The sequence below is a fragment of the Propithecus coquereli genome, unplaced genomic scaffold, assembly GCF_000956105.1.
Source record: "Propithecus coquereli isolate 6110/MARCELLA unplaced genomic scaffold, Pcoq_1.0 Scaffold46, whole genome shotgun sequence".
NCBI lineage: Eukaryota > Metazoa > Chordata > Mammalia > Primates > Indriidae > Propithecus > Propithecus coquereli.
In genome coordinates this window covers 1874434-1897771 of record NW_012150396.1, presented here as the reverse complement: position 1 = coordinate 1897771, position 23338 = coordinate 1874434, and the positions used below count along the sequence as shown (strand labels likewise).

The following is a 23338-nucleotide window of genomic DNA, read 5'->3' as shown; positions in this document are numbered from 1 at the left end:
TGTTCAAATTTTGGTAACTGAGCCCTTTTTCTAAGTTGGGTTGACGTCTACCTTTTTTTAAATAAGCTTTTCTATTATTCTAGATTCTATGGGTCTGTGGAAGAAATAACAAATATCAACAATGGCTTTCACTCAGAATACAAAGGTACCTATCAAAGGGTATCTTTTTTTTCTTTTTTCTTTTTGATGTATGTTGGGGAGGTGGGAGGCAGCCTTGATTTATCCAGTTGGAGAGAAAAGACTGATGCATATTAAACAGTCAACTAGCTTGTGTGATTCATATAGACAAGAAGTGGCACAATGATGTAGAAAGAAGGAAAATTTAATGTAGTTTGCCATTGTTAGAAAAAGCTTTATGGTCAATTTGAGACTTGAGGTAGGTAGATTTTAGGGAGAAGAAAGAAAATAACATTAGGCATTTTTGTACCTGGGAATTTTTCACTGGCCTACCAAGACTGGATTTCTGGGTTCCTCTTAGAAGCTCTGCTAACTTTTCCTTAACAAAAATCTGATCACACTGTATTTTTATTTATTTGATTATATCCTTTATAGATGACTTTGAGTAAAATACTTGAAGCCAGGAATGTATAGATGAATTTGAGCAATAGTTGATGTTTGAACTGTATTCTGAGGATCCTGAAGACTCATATAAATTAGATCAGATAGGAGGAGAAAACATCAAGATAGGAAGACAGCAAATCCTGTTGATTAAAATAGTTCAGATATAAGAGAAAAAGGGATGGAGCAGTAGAGAATGGAAGAAATTCATAAACTGTATTTCCAAATTAGAAAAAAAGAAGTTTTATTTTCTGCATGGGGGAGACTGGAAAGAGAAAAAAGGAAAAGTAATTAAAGGTTTAAACCTAAAGGACTTTTGATTTTTGTCCAGACTGGTGGGTAAAACTACCTAGCATTTGCAAAACTGCCAAAATTGTTTTCCAGGTCTAAACAATTTGTACCATTACTGTCAACATTTCTTTTTTCTTTCATTATTTTTCAACTTCATTTGTTGACCTTGAGAAAAATTACATCTGTAGTCTCATATGTCTTGCGATGTCTATATTTTCTAGTGGAAAAAGAAAAGGAAACTGAACACGACACAGCTGCATTACATTCTGCCTGATATTGAATCACTGGCCACTTAATCTAGTCATGAAACTCTTTGAGTCATTTTTCCCACTTTAAAATGTAGCTTCATAGTCAAGGACTTTTAGCAGTAAAAAAAAAAAAAAAAGGTAGAAACTATCTGAGGGAAAAATAAAAGAGCAATCACACATTTGAAGAAATACAGAAACTGAGGCTCAAGGAAGTTACATGATTTGTCATGAGCCACGTTGTCAGTCAATGATGGCAGGGGTTTTAAAACCCATGTGGACTGACCTTCACGCCATGGCTCCTGACTGTATACCATGGTAATTCTAATAATGCTACAGATCGTGTGTGCAATCTTCCCAGTGTTTGTAACTACGCGGTTATATCTTACTACATAGCTATGTATGTACGACTGCAGAGAATTTGAAGGAAATCTCATCTAGTTTTCCACTTACATTTACACTGTCACAAAGGGCAATTTGGCATTTTTGCTCTACAACCACAGAATACCTATTTTTTTTTTTTAACTTTGAAACTTTCTGTTGAGATAATTCTCTGTGGGTTTCTTGCATTTCTGTACATCTTGCAAGCAGAGGCACTGTCTTTGCTCTAGATTGTCTTTTCAAGGGTATTGGAGTAGCAGGCAGCCTTGGAAGGCAGAGAAGCAAAAGTCAGGTATGTTTGGTCTCCAGTATAATAAAGACCATGGCTTCTTCTGGAGCAAGGTACAGACGTGCTTACTGCCCACTGTAAAAGATTCAAGCTCTGTAAGCTCAGGATCCCTCTTTCCGTGGTATACAACCCACAGAGCATGCAGGCATCTGTCTAGCCTGTGCACATCACCTCTGTGAGAACTGGAGCAAGGGAAACTGACACAAACATGCTGATGCTAACGCTGGTTGCAGTGCTGTACATAATACAGTCCTGTGTCTCTGACTCAGGAGTCTCATATCTTCTGTCACCATCCATGATATTGTAGCAGGCTAACCTGTTAGCTTGCAAATAGGATAAGATTTCAGATCCTTCACAGTTCTTGATACATTCTAGGTGGAGAGGTTTATGGGCCCAGGAAATAATCTGATAACTGGTTAGGCATCAATGAAAATTGACATTATTAGCAATAACTAGGTTTTTGCTTAGTTAGATTTCCACAGTTTTAAATAGAACAGCTGAAGACCCAAGTGTGACATTAATATCCTGGGGCTCAACTGATTGGATTTGTAAAGTAGTTCTGTACTTAGTTCCTCTCATCAATTTCAATCTGTACAGCATTGAATGTGTTATCGTTGTTATATTCTAAATGTTTTTGTAAATTGATAGGCAGGCAAAAGTTATTTTTTGGACACTTATACAGGATAAATTGGCAAGCAGATATTATGTAGTAATTTGTATAGATAGTCAGTGTGACCAAAGTGGCTGATTTGACTATACATTGTTTCCTAAAGTTTGCATGTATGACTGGATGAATTTCCTCAAGGAGGGTTCTTCTTCCTACTTGAATTTGGATACTCCCTTTCCAGGTTTGATTATTACCACATTATCAAGACTCAAAACACAATTTGTTCTTAGTAGGTAAGCAGATTAAATAATTAAAATAAATATTTTCTGTTCTAGTTTTACTGTTAAACTAGAAACATGAATGAGGCCTAAATAGAATAGAATATCATAAAGATTGAATGACAAAGGGAATCCATCAGATATTAGATTTTGTTTAAGGCCCAGAACAAATAACGTCCAATATTTACATAAATAGTCACTAAAGACTAAATTCTGGACTGTAATAGCAGAGTAGTTAACAAATTAATAATTAATCTTTCATCCAACCCTATTCTGTGCTCATTTTCCTCATATACAGGTTGAAGCTAACAATGAATATGTTTGCACTGCATGTGTCTCTTTTTAGACATTAGCTCAAGTTAGTTCTAAGCTATGATATACTTTTCTTTTAAAGCATTTATTTCATAATTTTTTTGTGCAGTAGAATTTAAAGCTGTTAGGAGATAATATAGATGTTATATAGAAGGGGGGGCTGAGGAGCATGAGAAGAGAGTGAGTAAAGAAAGTGCAAATGAGACTATACTTCACATACGAATTTATTAGACACAATGGCACATTTTCAGAAAGTATGATATGTGAAACTCATCTTTGGAGGTCAGCAGAGACCTTGCTTTGAGAGGAAATAGTAGAGTTTGCCCCAACACTGTATAGTTAATCATTCCAGAAATTAGCATTCATAACCTTTTTTTCCCTTGTATTTAAAAAAAAGAATGCAGAACACTGCAATTTTAGCTAGTCGAGTCTGTTCCTTTGGGAACAGACCCTGAGTTACAGTGTGCAAAGTCAGCCCTTCTATTTACTTGCTGGCCACCTGTGGCAGAGGACATTTTCCAAGATGGCCCCCATCCCATATGCTCTTCTGCGATGTGACTTTTCTATCCCCACCCCACCCATTGAGAGGTGGGGTCTATTTTTTTTTTTACCTCTTGAATCTGGATGGGTCCTGTGACTGCTCTGACCAATAAAATATAGCAGAACTTTTAATTGGCCTGGCACTTTCCACTTCCTGCCTCTTGGAAGCCAGCTATCATGGAAGAATGCAGCTATCTTGAAACCACCATATAGACAGAAACCCAAGCCGTGTGGAGAGGCCCTGAAGAATGAAATGCCTTGTGGAAAGAGAGAGAGCAGCGGGCACCAAGGAACGAGATATGTGAGTAAGGATGCCATTGTGAAAATGAATCCTCCAGCCCTAGCTGCCCAGCTGGCATCACATGAGTCAGGATGAATCAGCCAGCTGAACCTTTCCCTAATCCTTGATCCACAAATTTGTGAGCAAAATAAAATTACTGTTTGAAGATAGTAAGTTTATGAGCTACTTTGTAACAGCAATAGATAACTGGAATACCATCAGTCTGGACTTGATGGTAATCAGAAGTTAGAGAGCACTTATAGGTAATAAACTCTTCATTTTGACCTTTTTCTCTAAGTGGAAGGACTAGTAGTTGTCTGTCATTAATAATTCATTCACAGGAGTGATAAGATAGCAAACTGACTTCCTTTGCTATCTATTATCTTTTTTTACTGTATCTATTTGTTTAAAGGCTCTTTGAAGCTTTACTATTCATATCATCATTTTTCTTCATCATTCTTGAGATTCTTTGGCAAAGGGTAACATTTTGAATAAACAAGCTCATCATCAAATTAATCCTCTTTTGCCTTCCACTGTGATTATTTGTTGTAGTAATCCCTGATTTAAACTTGAAGTTTGTTTTTTTTTTTAAATAATATCATTTACAGCAACTTGGATGGAACTGTAGACCGTTATACTAAGTGAAGCATCTCAGGAATGGGAAATCAAACACCACATGTTCTCACTAATAAGTGGAAGCTAAATGATGGGTATGCATGGGCACAAAGGGATATAGAGGACATTGGAAACTAAGAAGAAGGGAAATTGGGAGAGGAGGTGAGGGACAAAAACTTAACCTGTCAGGTACAATGAACAGTATTCTGGTGACTGGCACACCAAAAGCCTTGACTTAAGCATTATACAAGCTATCCATGTAGCAAAAACATCTGTACCCCCTTAATAGTTTGAAATAAAAAAGAAAAAAAAAACTTGGAAGTTTTGCAACATTTTGAAAAAAAAAAATATTGTTGTGTCTTATTCTTTAGCTCTCTGCTTCTAATGCCCAAAACATTTCTATCTGGTGGATAATGATTCACGTAATTTTTGTTTTTACTCTGAGAGCTACTGAGCAATTGTTGGGCCTATGTGTTTGCTGAGGAGGGAGGCTCCTGAAGTTTATTTTAGTGGAAAGATGCCACCCTAGAAGATATCAGAGCTAGACCATGAATGAGAAAACTTGGAATTTAGTCCAAAGTGCCATGAAGATATGTAACTTTCAAAACCAACATGGATACACACCATGTAAAATATGATTTATATCTGTAGAGGACTTAAATATGGAGGCTCTATATTGTTTCTATGTTGGGTTTTTATCAATGGACCCAGACTTTTTTTTTTCATTGTTAAAAAAAAAAAAAACATTTGTCATATTTTATTTTTAAGCTGGCTTAAGATTTAAAATATTTACAGTAAGAAAGTTAAATTCCACTGGAAAAATATGTCTGCCAAGGACACAGCCTGCCCCAATGTGCCATTCATTTGCATCTACAGGGAAACCCAATTATAACATCTATTTTCAAGAACTAATATCACTAGAGACCGAATGTATAGTAGAGCGAGCAGATGACAACGTGTCCTAAAAAACTGACCTAGCCAGGAACATGTACATGGTGAGCTCACCCACATTTTATTATTCTTCTGTATTTATGTTTGACCTAAAATACTGTTGCTGATATTTATGTACAATGAAACTCATAATTCATCACTATACTAGTTTTAATAATTAAATGCCTCGAGTAAAGTGAGGTGCTACTATTGTATGTTATGGTTTCCAAAAGGGTAAATTTTGCGACTAAATACCTCTTTGGTAAACCCTCTGTCAGACTGGCATAAAGTGAAGGAAAGCAGGTTCCTAACCCAGTGCCGCTGCTGCTTCTCTAAAATCCATCTCAGTGAAACATTACTGCGCCGACAACTCCATATTTACATCAGAAACAAGGGGCTTTCTTCCCTTAACCATTCGCTGGGGGAAGTGATTGTTTAGTGGACTCCTGTCTCTCTGGTCTGTTGTACCTTATGCAAGAAGTGATGGCTCCTTAATTTCAAGTAGTAGCAGATAAGATTTGACACAGGATTTTAAAGTTCATCCACGTGAACATTACCATGGTGTAAAGGCTGCTCAGAGGTGCTCTGAGTCCTGGATCCGAGTCTTCCTTGTGCCAACTAGTCTTGGCACTAGTCTTGGATGGAGTCTCCAGTCTTTCTGCATCTTGTTTCTTCCTTTGTTAACTGAAATGGATTTTGAAAACTTTTCTTTGCAGGCTCTTCCCAACATGAGACTTTTATGAAGCTAAGGTCTCTTTCCCCTCACTGTTCAGGCAGGATGTCTTCCCTCTGTCCTCTTGTTGCTTCTCACCTGCTCCCGGGACTTGTCAGTGTAATGCCTTTAACCCATCTGCCTCCCCTGTCACCGTCACTTCTCTCGCAGACTGCTGTCGTAGCCTCCTCGGTAATCTCATCACATCCAAGCTCTGCTTAGCTCCCATTCAGTCACTCTTTATAAAGAATGCTCTTTATAAAAAAAAAAAAACCTCAAATTCTATCATTTCACTTTTCTCCTTAAACTAGTAAATGGTTTTGCATGGCTTTTAGGTCCAAATCCCAAATCTTTAACATGGCCTAATGGACTCTTTGCTCTTCAGTCCCTACCTGCACCTCTGGCCTCTTCTCATGCCACCCCTGCTTTAGTTTAAATTTGCTGCGGTAAACACAAAGCATACACTTTTACCAAAGGACACCTGGCATCATCAGGCTGAGGATGTTGCCAGGTGGGGCTTCTGGAGTCTCCTCAGTTGTTCATGGGAGCTGTGCTGTTTGCTGGTCATGGAATTCTTCTTGTCTAGGGTTAGGATGGGCTTATTCTATCTCCAAATATATTCCCCGGAACTCCAGAGTAAGTTACAACCAGGTTATGTGGTTGTAAAATCTGCCTTTGTCTAGCCACATCACCTGCATCTAACATCCTAGTTTTGGGAAAAGATTCTCTGTAAGCTGACAGGGTCATCCTGCTACATGGTTCGCAGGTTATGCAACAATGATTAGGTGTCCCAGATGGGAACCGTCTTGGGCAATTCAGGCCACTATCACAGAATACCACAGACTGGGTGGCTTAAACAACAAACATTTATTTCTCATAGTTTTGTGGGCTGGGAAGTCCAAAGTTGAGGTGTTGGCAGATTCGGTGTCTGGTGAGGGCCACTGCTGGTTTGCAGATGATTGTTTTCTCATTGTATCCTCACATGACTGTGACCTAAATAATCTCTTTCCTTTTTTTTTTTTTTTATAAGGGCACTAATCTCATTCACGAGGGGTCCACCCTTCTGACCTAATTACCTCCTGTGATGGTTACTTTTATGTGTCAACTTTACTGGGTTAAGGAATACCCAGAGAGCTGATAAAATATTATTCCCGAGTGTGTCTGTGAGGGTGTTTCTTGGAAGAGATTGGCATTTGAATCAACAGACTGAGTAAATAAGATCCTGCCTCCCCTGTGTAAGCCAGCAGCATCTAATCCACTGAGGGCACAGACAGAACTGCAAGGCAGATGAAAGGTGATTCCCTCTTCTGGAGCTGGGCCATCCGTCTTCTCCTGCCCTCACACATGAGAGCTCCAGGTTCTTGGGCCTTTACGCCCTGGGGCCTACACCAGCACCCCCTCCCTCACCCAGTTCTCAGAGTTCTCAGGCCTTTGGCTCCAGACTGAATTATACAACTGGTTTTCTTGGTTCTTCAGCTTGCAAACATTATATTGTGGGACTCCTCGGCCTCTGTAATTGTGTGAGCCAATTCCCATAATAAAAGTCCCTCTTACATACCTATATGTATATCATATTTGTTCTATTTTCCTGGAGAACCTTGACACTAATACACCTTCCAAAAGTCCCATCTCCTAATACTGTCACGTTGGAGGTTAGGATTCCAGCATGTGAATTTTTGGGGGAAGCAAACATTCTATCCATAACAGATACCTACGCGGGACAGTGCCAGTCTGTGGACAGGCACACTGGTGACAGGCTAAGGCCCAGGAAGGAGTCACCGGTGCAAGCCTGGCTAGGGGCTGCCACACAACCACAACACGGGCTTGTCTCGGTTCCATCACCGCCGTGGTCTTTTCTACCACGGGGCATTCACCCAAGCTGTTGCTTCTGCTTGAATCATTCTTCCCAACTCCCCCCCCCCAATAGCTTTCTTTTCATTTAGATAATTCCTGTTTTTAATTAAAATCTTCTCTGTTTGCAAGTCGCTTTCTCTCCGAAACTTGTCCTGTTCTTTCAGACAAGGTTAGGTGCCCTATTCTGTCCTTCCATAGTGTCCTTATCCCCTCCAGATAGAGTCCTGGCACTGTGACCATCCCTACCTTTAGACAGTAGGCTCTTTAAGGAAAAGGATGATCTAGTTCGTGCCAGAGCCCCAACACCTAGTGCGGGGCCCAGCATGTAGTAGTCAGTCGCCCTAAAAATATCTGTTGAATGATTCAAGGAAGAAATGAATGATAGGAGAGGAAGATGTAGAAGGATCACAAGGAGGGATAGGAGGTGCTTCTTGCTAATGCTGCTGGTGGAACCACGGAGAACTGGGAAAAGGAAGTGAAAAGTACCTCTTGCCTGATGCATGAGCCTGACTTCACCAAGGCATGGTAAGAGGACAGTATTGGAGGGGTGCGGTCACTTTCATGTAAGAAACATTTTAAGGTAGACTTTTCTGAGTAGAAAACTGTCTGTATTCTGTAATGATAACAATAAGATTAACAATAGCAACACATCTACATAGACACCTTCAGTTTTCAAAGTGCATTTATATACATTATCTCACTGGTTTAATTCTTACTCTGTATTTACTTCTAAGTATTATTACTTTAAGGTCGTTTTCTAGGAAAAGGAATAACTGTTTAGCATTTACATATGTGTATCTGTGCAAAACAAATTGAGCTCTGGTTGCATCCACAATTTAATATGTTTAAATATCCAAATGTGGCCACCTTGATCCAATATATGAAACTGGGCTTCTTGTTCTGGAAACAGGCCCCATTATTTTTTTCTCATTAAGAAGAAGTCTGGGACTTTATAGTATAAGCTTCTTGACCGCAGGGACTGTGTTTTATTTATCAGTCAATAAAAAGAAGTAGGTTAAGAAAATTTTTAAGATCAGTTATAAATGTTCTAACACCATCGGTTCCTTATGCTTGTATTACCTATTGTGTCTTATGTATTTAACACACCTTGATTAGCTGCCTTTTGTGTGCCATGAATCATGCTTAGTTCTGGGAAATTCCATGATTTCTCCCCATTCAAACACACACACACACACACACACACACACACACACACACACACACACACAATTCTTGGCCTGCAGAAGCTCTCTGCCTATGAAGAAAAGACAGTTAGTATCTGTGCAGTTGTGCAATGTAGTGTGACAGGTGCTCTGTTGGACGCTTACAGTGGAAAGCGAAGGGGCAGAGGGAGGACCTGTCTATTTCACCTGGTGGGTGGAGATGCTGTTCTCAAGGTTTTATGACCGAAGTCATCCTTGAGCAGAGTTTTAAAAGATTATAATTTTAAATCAAGTGAATAACATCTTAAAAATGCAGCTTTCTTATATTCTCTTTAAGGATACTAATGGGCAATCCTTTTCCACAAGTAGCCTCTTGACTGGCTAAAATGTACCTCTTGAGGTTCAGAGACACATTCGAGAATGTTGTCGTGGTGTCACTGTGCATTGTGTCTGTTCCGTGTTGAAGTACCTGTGGGAAGGAAATTAAGCGCAGGTTTTGTGCGTGGGTTGGGAGCGGATCGTATCAAGGGTGTGTCGGAAACCAGCCAGCAGAGTCCCCAAATCATTCGAGTCCCTGGCATTCTGTTTTCAAGGCTTTCTTCATTGTAACGGGTTCCTGATGGTAATTGGTTGAATCAGATTTAACAATGCAGTCGGATAAACAGTTGTGGCAGCTGCTGCCATGGCAACGTCACCGTCCTCACCCTCCCAGTGCGCGCCCCTTCCCCACCCCTCCTCCTCCTCCTCCTGCCTGTTCCTCCAGTAAGTGCATACTCGCTAGTGGTCTGTGCAGGCGGCAGGGGTTGATGGCAGAGCTATTTCCTTTTGAAACTGTTCAAAATGATAAACGAAGATGCAGCTCAGAAAAGCGACAGTGGAGAGAAGTTCAATGGCAGTAGTCAGAGAAGAAAAAGACCCAAGAAGGTAAAGCATCAGAATCAGGAATGTCTGTGTATAAATACGTGTGTGTGAGTGTGTAATATCAGGGAGGCTCTGGAAACCGTGGAGCATTATGAGTAGCTACAGACTATAGCGGTGCCAAGCCTTGCTTTTAAAAGAGGCAGGTGCAAACTGCTGCTTTTTGAGAATAGCAAAGGAACCAGGGTTCATGATGGATACATTGACTGGAGCCTGGGGAAGTGAACAGAGATAAGGTGTGTTCCGCGTGTGGATTATTGACGACTGTGGTCACTGATGGATGCTTCTGGTGTTAACTGGGTACAGAGAGAGTCGTTTTATTTTTAGAGTGAGTGAGTTTAAAAGCAGAGTGTTAAGCAAGGTGGATTGTGAAGCAAAAGGTAGATTTTTGGCCAGATGCATTTGCTCGGGGATGATCTTGAGATGGCTAGACAGCAAATGCCTTTTGGTTTCGTGCTGAGTGTATTCTTCCTGAGGAGAAAAGACTGTTTTGACAGGAGAAATATAATCCCCGGCATGATACTGCTTTGGTTTGCTTAGCTCCTTTGCAGTTTTCCCAGGCATTAGTGTGGTAGTTCTCTCAATGATTAAGATAAACAGCTAAAGATATTATGGGGTGGGGGGTGTTGGGCCCACAAAGCGGACTGTAGGATTTCTTACTCCGGCATACATTCCCGCATCCTTGATTTTCGTGGAAATGATACCAGCGAGAAACAGTGGGAAAAGATGCAAACTATTCAGCCCCACCCAATGCCAGCACTTCTTTCTTTATGGCCTGACTCCGTCTGGTAAACTGTTGCAGGCTCACAGAGCCCCACCTCTGACAGAGATGCTGGAGAAATAAATTCTCCTGAAATCCATTTATTTCCTGAAGCAAGAATATGGGTGGGATATGATTCTTATGTAAATGGCTTCCAGTGTTAGGTGGTTTTGGATTTGAATGAACAGAGGACAAAAACAATAAGCATGAACAAATGAATATTTTTCCTTTTGCTAATGAAGTTGCATTGTGTTTCAAAATTATAGATCTCTAGTGTACTAAAGGTCTCATAATCTGAAAAATTCTAAATCATTTGAAACCTCTGATAGTTAAAAGATCATTGCATCGGCAAACAAGGGAGTAGTATATTTGTATGGTATCATGTAATTTGATCAAAATAAACATGTGACAGTTTTTTTAATAGTAGCATAAAGATAGTGATGCAATCTAATAAAAGGCAAAGGGATAATTCAGGGCAGGCAGGAGCATTGGTAGAATGTCCTTCTGTACCTAAGCATCCTGGATCTCCTAGCCCTCGAGGACATTTTTATAGAGTGTTAGCTAACTGATAACATTAATAAGACAAAAAGCAAATAGAAAGAAAAGAGAGAGAGAGAACAGAGAGAGGGAAAAAGAAAGAAAAAGGAATCTTTTGCTTTAATTCACATTATCATTTCAGAATTCTCTTAATTTCTCTCTGAAGTCCCTGTGCTGCTTTAGAAACAATATACTCAAGACTACTAAAGGGTGGAGAGTGTGTCTCACAGAGATTTTAAGGTCTGAATGATGATACTAAATTCATATGACAAAAACCAGTTTAAAAATATTTGAGGGGGTAGAGATGACAAAATAACTATAAATATTTTTATGTTCCATTTTCTCAAACAAATTTATTTTAGGAGTAAGTCCTTCTCCAAACTTGCAGCCAGGGTAATAAAAATCCATAGCAAGTTTTGAATGTGTGTGTGTTTGTGCACACGGAGACATATATTAAAGAAGCTGTTAAAACACCATGAATATTGAGTGTTAAAAATAATTTCACCTAAAAGGAATTGCCCTTTAAAAAAATACTAATTACATGATAGAGTAGGGGACATACACACACACACACACACACACACACAAACATACACACCTCTCAGGTTGTCAAGTCAGGCAGAAGTGTTTTTGAGTTCTACCCTTTAATATTTGTTTGAAGCATATCATTTAATTTCTGTCATCCAGGTACTCATCTATAAAATGTGAATAATCGTATATACCTTTTGGTATTTTGTGAGGTTTAGAAATAATGCATTTAAATTTTTTTGAACAATACTTAATATATAGTCGATGGCAATAATTTTTAGGTGTTATTACTGTTTTAAGTGGAAGTTTTTCATTGGAATAAGCCTTTTAGGAGAAAAGTCTGTGTATACTTTTGAGAGAGGCAGAAATGACAGAATATAATGTTGGTACTTTACAAAGGTTAGTAGTTCTTTTTCAAAACGTTAAAAGTTCTGTGCTGTAACTGGGAACTTTTTATCTCATGCAAATGGTTGAGATTTATATAAATGTACTCAAGCTCTTTAAATTATCGCTTCACATCATTTTGCACGGCAGGCAACTTAAATTTTCATATTTAAAAAACTAGACCATTAAATGTGCCCAATGAGGAAATAATAATCAAGAGATAAACATCCCTGATAAGTACAAAATCAGAGAAAAGAAAAAATTGGAGGAAAGTCACGGCCACATTAATTCAGTTGTCTGTCTTTCTACGAGAGGTTCCCATCACATCCGCTGTAGGATTCCACAGGAACATCTGGGACCGTGGACCACTGTGCTCCCTGTGGCCAGAGCACAGAGCTGTCGTGCTGAACCATATTCCTCGAAAACATGCCTCCTCCTCTAGTCAATACGTAACAGATGGGCCATAATCCACTTGTTTCTTTCATTCTTTCCAAAAGTGTTTTCCTGAGGGACAGAACTGAAGGATCTTTTGCCACAAGACCTACAATGTGAGAAAATAAGCTCAAGGAGAACTTTATTTATATCATAATTTTTAGTGAGTGTGTTGAGGATAGAAATTCTTTCAGCCTTTCTGAAGAATGTCTATTTTGGCCTCAGTGATTGAGTTTGTCAGTACTCTCCACTCCAAACCACCAGGAAGACACTTGTGGCTGCCCACGCTGGGCTCTTCTAGGACACGGGCTTTGCCTGAGTAATTTGGAAGATGGTCCAAGAGAGGAGGGTTCACTCTGAATGAGATGCTCTCAGAAAGCAGGAACAATCCTATGATTGTGTATCTCAATAAGCCTTTTCCATAGGAGGGCAGGCTGGGGTGTCACCAAAGCTGTAATTGGTAAAGCAGCAGCAGTCTCTCATTTAGCAAAGAGAGGGGGATGTTTGGTGTTCTGTGGCTTGGACAGTGTGCGTGTTTTGTCTGTGTTCAGACACGATAAGGGAGTGGTGCCGTTTCTGTTTTGCTCCATCATGGTCACAGAGTGACCTTGTCTGATGCTGATGCTCTGTGAAATTGTTTATGTGCAGAAGGAGAACACCAAGGCCTCGCTGCTAGGACCAGGGCAGCTCTCGTAGGTCAGCGGCTGCTCTTCTCTTTCTCAAGCTTGAACACAAAGATACCTTTGGAGAGAGATAGACTTGTTTATTATTGGGTGCTCTGTAGTGCTAGATGGTAGCATTGCTAAAGTCGTCATAGCAACCTTCTTCATGTAATACTTCAACATTAGGGCCCCGTTATTTCACACAAACAAATACTGCCCAAGGTGCAGACTTGGGGTTGATGTTCTAGTGGTGGCTCAGTGGGGAAGAGGAAATGGGAGCTACTCTAATTCTCAACTAGAATCCTGGACTAAAAAGAAGCATTGACATCTATGTGAAATATATCTGTGTAAGAGAGTTTTGAGGCTACTCAAAATCCAGACAACTCTATAAAAACTTCTTATTCCACACAATATTCTGGCAGATTAGATTAAAATAATCCAAGACTATACCTAAGTGTGCAGCTCCACATACTTGCCAGTTTTGTACCAATAATATGGCAGTGTATGTGTGCTAGGAGAGGCTACAGAAGCCTTTGATAGTTTGCATAAGTAAAAATGGACATGCCCAAGCATCAGGTGATATCCATCTGAAACCACTAGGCTTGTGAGTTCTTCTAAACATTATTAAACAAATAAATAGTTTAATAACTATTTTCCTCATTGGATGGAATAACTATATAAAGATAAAAAATAAAATATAAGCACTATTGTTTTCAACAGAGTAGTGGGATGAAATGGCCTTATATGCATTGAAGATGCTTTGATCTGGACCATTAAAATATTCATGAGCATTGCAAAATATTTTGGTTACATATGTGTGTGTGTGTGTGTGTGTGTGTGTGTGTGTGTGCGTATTTATTAGTGTTTACCTGCCACTGCCTAAACAGAGAGATGAAAATGTTGCCAGGTGTGTGGTTGAAATGTTGCACCATAGAAATGTGACTAAGAGACGTATTAAAAGGTTTATTTTTACAGCAGCCAAAGAAAGTATGGCCTTTTTAGTGGGATCGAGTAGCAGATCCAACATTTGGGTGTTCCAATAGCCTTGCAAATTAGTTTTGAATTTCATGTTGGTATTTTATCTAGTTCAATCAAGTCTAGAGAGTCTTCCAGGTGTAATTCATCCTGAATAATATCCTCATTTCTTCAGTTATCCAAATAACTTACAATTTGCCCTCTTTAATATCAATTTATAGCTCAAAATAGAATGTGTTGCCTGAAGACACAGCAATTCCCCATCACTGAAGGTATTTAAAATGACCATCTGTCAGGGATGATGAAAATTTTTTGGAGGTGGAAAAATCCCTTACCACCTGGTGTTCTATGATTTTCTTTCTGTGTCTGTCTCTACCTACCTTTATGGTATTGATTTTTTCAGTGTTAATTTCATATGTTAATAATAGCTAATTTATCCTAGCATACCCTTTTCAGAGCAGTGTTTTTCAAAGTGCTGTGTGCTGAGCACAACTACCAGAATTACCTGGGTTGCCTCCTAAAAGAATTCTATTCTTAGGACCCACTTTAGACCTGCTGTATCAGAACCTTTGGAGATTTTTTAAATAACATTTTATTTTTAGTTATTATGGGCACATAATAGTTGTATATCTTTATAGGGTATATGTGATGTTTTGATACAGGCATAGAATGTGAGTTAATCAAATCAGGCTAATTGGGGTATCTGTTACCTCAGGCATTTAACATTTCTTTGTGTTAGGAACACTACAATTCCACTCTTTCAGTTGTTTTAAAGTGTACCCTAACTTATTGTTGATTATAGTCACTTTGCTGTGCTGTCAAATACTGTTCATCCTATCTTACCATCTGACTATATTTTTGCACTCATTAACCATCTCCACTTTATTCCCTGCTCCCCACTACACTTCCCAGCTTCTGGTAACCATCATTCTACTCTCTGTCTCCATGAGATCAATTGTTTTAATATTACCTTTGGGGATTTTTAACAGGCTCCCAACTCTTTCTTACACATGGTCAGCAGAGCATGAAGCTGAGTTATCTTACAGAGAATTTCTAAATTCTATTAGATAGTGTTGGATTATTACTTTGCTCTCACATTTGTCGTTTTTAAGTCTAGGTAGTAGCAGCAATGAATGACACAAGAGAATAGAGAGCATTTTTTTTCTTTCTTACTTTTAAGTCTGGAATGTAGAATTGCTTTACATGTGCTATGTCATTTAATCTTCAAAATAACTCTCATATCGTAGATGAGGAATTGGAGACACGGAGACTTTATGCAGAGATGGTGCTGAGGAGATGATAAACATTTTTCCTTCTATTCAAGTAATGACATATTTTGAGCCATTTTTCTCATGGAGACTGGGTCCTAAGCTACTCTTCTGTGTCTCTTGCAAAGCTTCCATGGTTGTCTTCTGCTCAGACATCCTCCTGATTCTTTCTCCCAATGTTGCTGCCATCTTGCGTCAGTTGATCACATTTTCCAAAATGCTCACTCTGACCTTTGGGAATATTTTGTAAAAGTGACTTCTTTCTTGGCTATCTGTAATATTCTCCCAAGCAGCACTCCTTTCAGTTCCATTATATTTTGTGACATGTTGGTATAAATGTTTCTATCAGTCTATGCAGACAACATATTGGACCTTGAGAATCTGCAAAAATGGATGGAACAAAAAAATGAGTAAACGGGTACCTTCATGTGGTTTAGGCATGATAAATTAAACTGACATACAAAGTTCGTCCTACTTTCACAATTTTAGCTCTAATTATTCTCTTAAGATACTTTGTTGGTATGATATTCTCAGTAATTGTTCTATTAACGGTTCTTTTTCATACATTCTTTTCTGAAGTGTTTGAGGTTTCTTTTTCCGTCTTGATAAAGTTTCTAAAGAGACATTTGATTGCATATTAAAATGGACTTAAAATTTTAATTTGTATTTGTTTCTGTCTTATCCTGATTCAGAGCTTACAAAATTATAAATATGCTTGCAGCATTCTTTCCTTCCTGCATGAATTCTGTTCCAATTCCTGTTGGTAGCAGAAATAAAATGACTGCCTATTTTTATCTTATTGGACGCTGGAGGGATTCATCACAACAAATGAAGTTACCATTTAAATTTCCTTTTACTTGATAGGGTAGAATTGGAACTGCTATCAAATGAAACAATCTTGTGATAGAAAAAAAATTTAACTTTTGTATATACTGGAGACCAAGTAAAAATGATAGAATATTTCTTTTTCTTTGAAATCCATGCAGACTTCCTAACCCTTAGGGAGGGTCAATTTTAAAAAGCTGAAGGGAGATGGTAAAATAGGTTCTAAGTAATACTATACCTAAATCTAGAGGGTGAACATCTTCTTAGTCATCAGACCTGGTTTTTATTCATGTTTTTCTGTTAAATCACAGACAACCATCATCTTATTCCCCACACTAATTTGTGTTTGTACTCATTAAGACAACGACCTTGATTTCTAACATTTGCTTAATGAGCTTCAGTTTCTAAGAATCAGCTTGTTTTACTCAGATTAATTTAGATGTTTCTTCCAAACTCATAGGAACGTTCCTTCGATCCAACGATTTGGTATTGGTTTGCTGGGTGTATAGCACAGTTAAGTGTTACGGCATCACTGGGCTAAGACTCAATGATTGATACTTTCATGGAATTTATTAATACAATCTGAGCAGACATTTCTATACATGAAAAAAGTAATGAGCAATCCAGAGAAATGTTATAAGTATATTGATACATATTATAGGTAATAATATAAATGTTTTGTTGTGCATTGCCAAACATCAATTCTGCAGGCATCTGGAGAAGGACAAGGGGTCCAGTGTGATTTTGTTAAAACAGTAAGCCCTGTGAGTGAGTGAGCCATAGCGCAGAGCCCTGAATTATGGCTAATTCCTGAGTACTAAACAAGGAGATGCACAGACAGTCTGGATGGGACAGCCTCAGCCATTAATTCCAAGTCACACTGAAGATTAGGAAACTGTTGAGAGATTTGCTGCATTTCAGAGCCGTAAACTCTGTGGGTGAACTCTGACATAGTTGTCCTGAGCCTTGATTTGGAATCCATCTTGTTTTCAGGACTTACTCTGTGTCCTTCTCCTATAGCACGTATCTCTTTAGTCACTCATTTTACTATGAACCTTTGCCCCATATATGTTTGTAATTATAAATCATTTCTGCAATCAATAGTAAATTCCAATAAATAAGCCTCCAAATTAACAAGACATTTGAATCTAGTAGGGATGGACACTTTTTGAAATTATCCAAATAATCAGCCTTCTGCTTTTCCCTGAAGAGACACCGGTAGGGATAACCTGGGGTTGTAATTATCTAGAACATTTACACAGGAACTCATAAGACTTTGCATGTTAGCTGAGAAATGGTTTTTCTACTTGGGTTATAGCTGTTATAATAATGTTATATTACTATAACATTATTAAGTCAGCATACTTTGCTGGCATACTTTCGAGTTTGCGCCAGATCTCTGTTGAATTTTCAGGTCTTTGAATGAGAGATTCATGACTTTTCCCTCCATTTCAGTTCCCAGTCTGGCCACAGGTTTCTTTGCACTCTTCTTCACAGCACTCTTCTTTGCCCATTGTCACCGGCAGGCAGATGGAGTGACTCACAGCCAATCATTTTACTTATGGCTGCCTTTAGCTTTCTACCCACAAAATAAGAACAATTATGGCCACTGCCAATTCAAAGAACACTCCTAGTTAAAGAGAAAGAAGTAGAGGGGTGTTTTAGATGTAAAATTACAGAAACAGAGCTAAGATTTAGGGTCTGTGTTGATATTGAAAGTTTGAAGAAATTAAAGATAAAAATTATGAACTATCCTAGAATGTTTTGCTCAGTGCTAGTAAGCAATACCTTTTTATAAGTATTTTAATGTAATAATATATTAATTTCCATAATGCTGATCTTTAACAACATTGTTTATGATAAATATTTCCCTGCGTCAAATTGAGCCAGTTTGGGTGGGGCTGTTCTAATTAAAAAAAAATATGAAAACTTAAAACCAAAACATTATGAGAATTATGTATGAGAAATTTGGTATTTTTCTCGAAGGAACCGCTGAGCTAAAGCCAGCCCGAAATTTGGTATTTTTCTATGTCAAGATTTCAGTTCTCTTTTCATATAATGCGTATTCCTAAAGAATCCTTTTCTTAAATGTTCTAAATGTCCTGAATTCAGAAAGCGTGACAGTGGGATGCCTTCCTCTTTTACTTTATAGCACTATCCCATAATCGTTGCACAGAGGGGTGACAACACAACTGATGTCCAATATTTTAAAATTAAAATCAGACAGGAAAAAAAAACTAGAATAATTACACTTTCCATTATTTTAGTAGTTTAGGGATTTCGTGAGAACTATTAGAAGTATTCATTTTGTTGTTAAATTAGTATGAATGCGTCTCAGTGCTTTTGGGCCACTATAACAAAGTGCCTTAGACTGGGAAGCTTATAAACAACAGAGGTTTATTTCTCACAGTTCTGGCAGCCAGGAAGTCTAAGATCAAGGTGTTGGCAGATCTGGTGTCTGGTACAGGCCCATTTCCTGGTTCATGGATGACACCTTCTCGCTGTGTCCTCATGTGCTAGAAGAGGCAAGGCAGCTCTGTGGGGCCTCTCTTACAATGGCACTAATTCCATTCATGAGCACTGTGCCCTCATGAGCTGGTCATTTCCCAAAGGCTCCACTTCCTAACACCATGGCAATGGTGATTAGGTTTCAACATAGAATTTTTTTTGCTTCAAAATTTAAAGGGTCTACGTAGAAATGTTTTTGTTTACATGCTTTGCTTTTGTAATGTTCGAGTTGCAGCTATAAGTGTACCCATCACCCAAATAGTGTTCATTGTACCTGTTAGGTAGGTTTTTGCATCTCCGCTCCTCCCACCTTCCCCTTGCTTGATTTCCACTGAGTTTTACTTCCCTCTGTGCACATGTGCTCTTCGGTTATTTCCAATTTAATAATCAACATAGAAATTTGAGGGGACACAGACATTCAGATTATAGCAGTCTGCTTTAATTTTTTCACATTCAATCAAACCTGTTTTAGATTGTATACGACCTGGCATAATTAGATAGTATTTTCTATATAGTTGACACAGTAAATAATTTCAGTATTCTCTTAAGTCTGTCAAATTCAAAAGACTAGGCTTACACATGAATTTGGTTTATGTGTATGTTGTTGCCATAAATTATAGTGAATATATTTAATAATTGTCTCTGTAATTTAGGCTTAGCATGATCTACTACATATTATCATTTGTGTCAAAAAGTTGTTCAAAAGCGACTGTAGAAATAGCCTGTAAGAATCAGTTCCATTTAGCATGCAGAGGTGAGAGTTACCATAATGGAGTATGAAGCATTCTTACAGGTCATTCTCTATGGCAATACTTAGTTCTCAAATGCAGAGACTGTACTTTGAGCATTCAGAAATTAGCAACATTTTCTACACTGCTCATGATTTATAGCAGTTACTATGAAAAGACAATGTGAATGAACCATTTGTCTTCATAATTTTAGATTATTCTGAAAACCACATTTGAATAGTATTAATACAATGTTCATCAGAAATATAGTATTGCTATACTCTGAGGCTCAGAATAAGTCCATATATTGAGGTTTGGGGATGAGGGGTGACTGTGTTTCGGTTTTAATTGTGTAGCTATTTAGAGCACCGTGCTAATCTAGCCACCACTATTCCATACACGCCAATTACCTTCACGTGCTCTCGAAGGCATGGGCTTCATTCTTAAGTGCAGAAAGTAGCTGATCAAACTGACACGGCACAAGAGATTAGTGTTAGATGTGTGTAAACCCAACCACATTACCAAAACTAACATATTTTTAAAAATAGATATTCTGTTGACATATATTTGTGTGTTAAGATTATCCCAAAGTTACTTATCTCCTAAATGTGAGAAGAAATTCTGGTCCTCGTTAGAAGGTCTATATGAGGAGTAGCAATACCAATATAATGAAAGTAAAATGAGGGTCCTTTATGGTTTTGTGATGAAATTGACCTCCATCAAACGTGTTTAAATAAATCGTTTTGTTCAAGAAACTGAACAATTTAATTATAGAAAAATTCTTCTTTAGGAAAAATAGTTCATCCCGTTGAAACAGTGTTTTTTCAATAATAATAAGCAGTGGTTAATATACATTGAGAGATTATTATGTACACATGTTAGTTATTGTGCTGAGTTCTACATAGATTATCTCATTTCATCTTCACAATAATCTGATGAGAAGGTAGTATATTGTCCCATATTAAAGATGAGAACGATGTCTAGAAGGGTTAAGAAAACTCCTCCCTGATTGAATCCACATAGCTACTCAACGATATGCCTTGGGTGTTATCCTAGGCAAACTGAACACTCCACCTATCTCCAAACCTCTGTGCCTTGCGAATACAATGTTTTGCACAGTTAAAAGAGGATTAAGAATTGAAGAAATAGGGATTTTGTTTACATCCCAAACCCATTTCACTAATATCCTTTTGTGGATTGGTCAATGAATTTAAAAACGATTTTGGTTGATTTTTTTTTTTTTTAACTATAGTTCAAAACAGAAGTATAAATCCAAACAGGAAAGTATTTTCTGTGTAGTTGTTGACTAAAATTATCAGATGCTTTCAGAATATTCTAGCCAGATGTGAGTTCTCTGTCTTAGCTTGGAACACTGAAGAATGAAGCTTTATATGTTGGTATTTCCATCTGCACTTCAGCTGTTTTTGTCACATGGCTGACACCCTTCGCGTACCCTCTCCAATATAAGGGGGGATTTGTTGTGAGTTCATGTTGCTTGTCCTAATTCGAAAGGTCACTAATCTATCATGTGCTCCGTAATCTCATTACACAGCAGGGACCTCTTTCCAGTTGTTAATGAATCAGTAGGAGTGATTGGCCCATTACATGGGGCAATCAGGCATTTGTCTACTGGCCCATGTACGAACCTGCATGTTATACTATTTTTTTGAGTGGGTAGGAGGTCTGTTCCATCTGGAAACTCTTCCAGATGACCCTACCCCAAGTGGCTTCCATGCCTGACTTGGGAAGGTAGTTCTTGAGCACCCGCAACAGGTTATGCGTGGGGTGGAACTTACACTTACTTTGACAAAATGCCGCGATCAGATAAAGAACGATTGTTGGAATAATTTTCTGAATCACTGGCCATCATCCAATGGAAAAGTGATGTTCCTCCCAAAAAGGGATGACTTTTCTTTTTTTTTTTGAAATTTTATTTATGATTTGTCCTCATTTGAAAACAATTAGCTGAATGGAAGTATTTTTTCCTTTGCAGAAAAATTAATTTTTCTTTTCAAAAAAGACTATCAAGAGATACTTTTCATAGGCTGCCTATGTATTAATAACAATGTGAATAATTGGGAGAAATTATATACACACATGCACACACATTTGGATTATTTTGAGTTTCAGATATGATACTATTAGAAGTGGCTTATAAACTTTTGGGTTTTTAAAAAAACAAATTGCCATAATCATATTCCAGTTTATATTTTTTTTATTTGCCAGTTTATATTTGCCTGAATGTTTAAAGTGTCTTTGTTATTGCTATTGCCACAGAAAGTTCTTATAATGAATTACCCTCATTCTAAAAACCTAATGCCATACACTGTACAGATTTTAGACTCTTGTCTAAAGCAAGATCATTAAATTAGATGCCATAAATTAAATTTTCAGACATTCATACAGGCTTCTTTGCCCCTAGGGTAGATTTGGCTATTTTTACCCGTGTATGTCAAGATCTATGATGGCAGTATCATGTTCCAACCCTGGAGTTAAGGATCACACACAAACTATCATTATATGGCCTAATCTATAATTCAAACATCATGTAAATTGCAGTTTAATATTTTAACATTAAAGTAATATTATGTGCATTTTGGAATCTTTATGATTTGAATTGGTGTGTCAAATTTATTTCAAGGTGATCAATGACCTATGAGTTTGGATCTCATTATATTCTTTAAATTTGCTGACTATAGAGCTCCTTGAATATTTTTACATTACTATATATCACTCTTCTATAGTATATTCATATAAGATATTTTCTGGGTTCTTTTTTGGTAACATCTAGAAAATGTAACATCTAGGAAAGCTGTGTTTTAGGTAGAGATTATTATATACTTTATGAATTGCAGAAGTGAACAATTGTGAATAATTCAATAAACTGAGGATATGAGGTCCAATGTGGACCTCCTAGAACATTTTTGATGTGAATAATTACATCACAGGAGTGATTAATACTTAGGTAGATGTGGCTGGCTATGTCTTCCAATATACTGAATGTTCATTGCATGTACCCTTATATCTGTTCAAAGGCAACTGTATACTAAACACTTATTTACTATTTGTCCAGTAAGTTTAAGGCTATACAGCTCTAATATTTAATAATAGGATTAATATTTTGCCTTTTTTCTCTACATTACAGTACTAATTTGATTATGTTCCCTAGACCTATCATGATTATAAGTAATTATGTCTGTTGACCCTAAAATGACCTTGAGGAAATGAGGTGTTAATGCCAATTTAGGTGACAGCTGACAAGTGTCTGTGTTACAGCTAACTAGAAATTCAAGTCCTACAGTGTAATGTCTATTTGGAATCTAAAATTCTAAAATAGAATATGAAATTTAGTAAAAATACATCCAGTAGGGTATTTGCATACACAAAGAGTGCAATGCGCACCATCCAAGGGATGGGCACACTTGAAACTCGGACTTGGTGGGGAGTGGGGAGGCAAGGGCAACATACATAACCTAAACATCTGTACCCCCATAATATGCTGAAATAAAAAAAAAAAAGATGAACATTCAGAAAAAAAAGTACATCCAGTAGAATATATGTACGCATGTGTGTGTATATATAGGTATGTATTCTCTGTGTGTGCAAGTATATATGCATTTATTTATTCTGTGTGTGTGTATTTGATAATGCCAAACAATGGTAAAAGAAATCATATAATTTGCTACATGTCTTAAATTATAGCATTTGGTTATCATTTAGTAAAGGCTCTCAAATTATACCAGCAGCCAACGTTGCAG

At 37.7% G+C, this 23338-nt stretch overlaps 1 protein-coding gene across 1 annotated transcript in view; it reads left to right on the top strand.

Annotated features, from left to right (window-relative positions):
* Positions 1–9895: 9895 nt before the first annotated feature.
* The window catches only part of ANK2 (ankyrin 2, neuronal), a 263985-nt gene continuing 250542 nt past the window's right edge, over positions 9896–23338 (top strand). The window contains exon 1 of the mRNA XM_012655073.1: positions 9896–9979. Coding sequence (XP_012510527.1) covers positions 9896–9979 — 84 coding nt within the window. The remainder of the gene's footprint in view (positions 9980–23338) is intronic.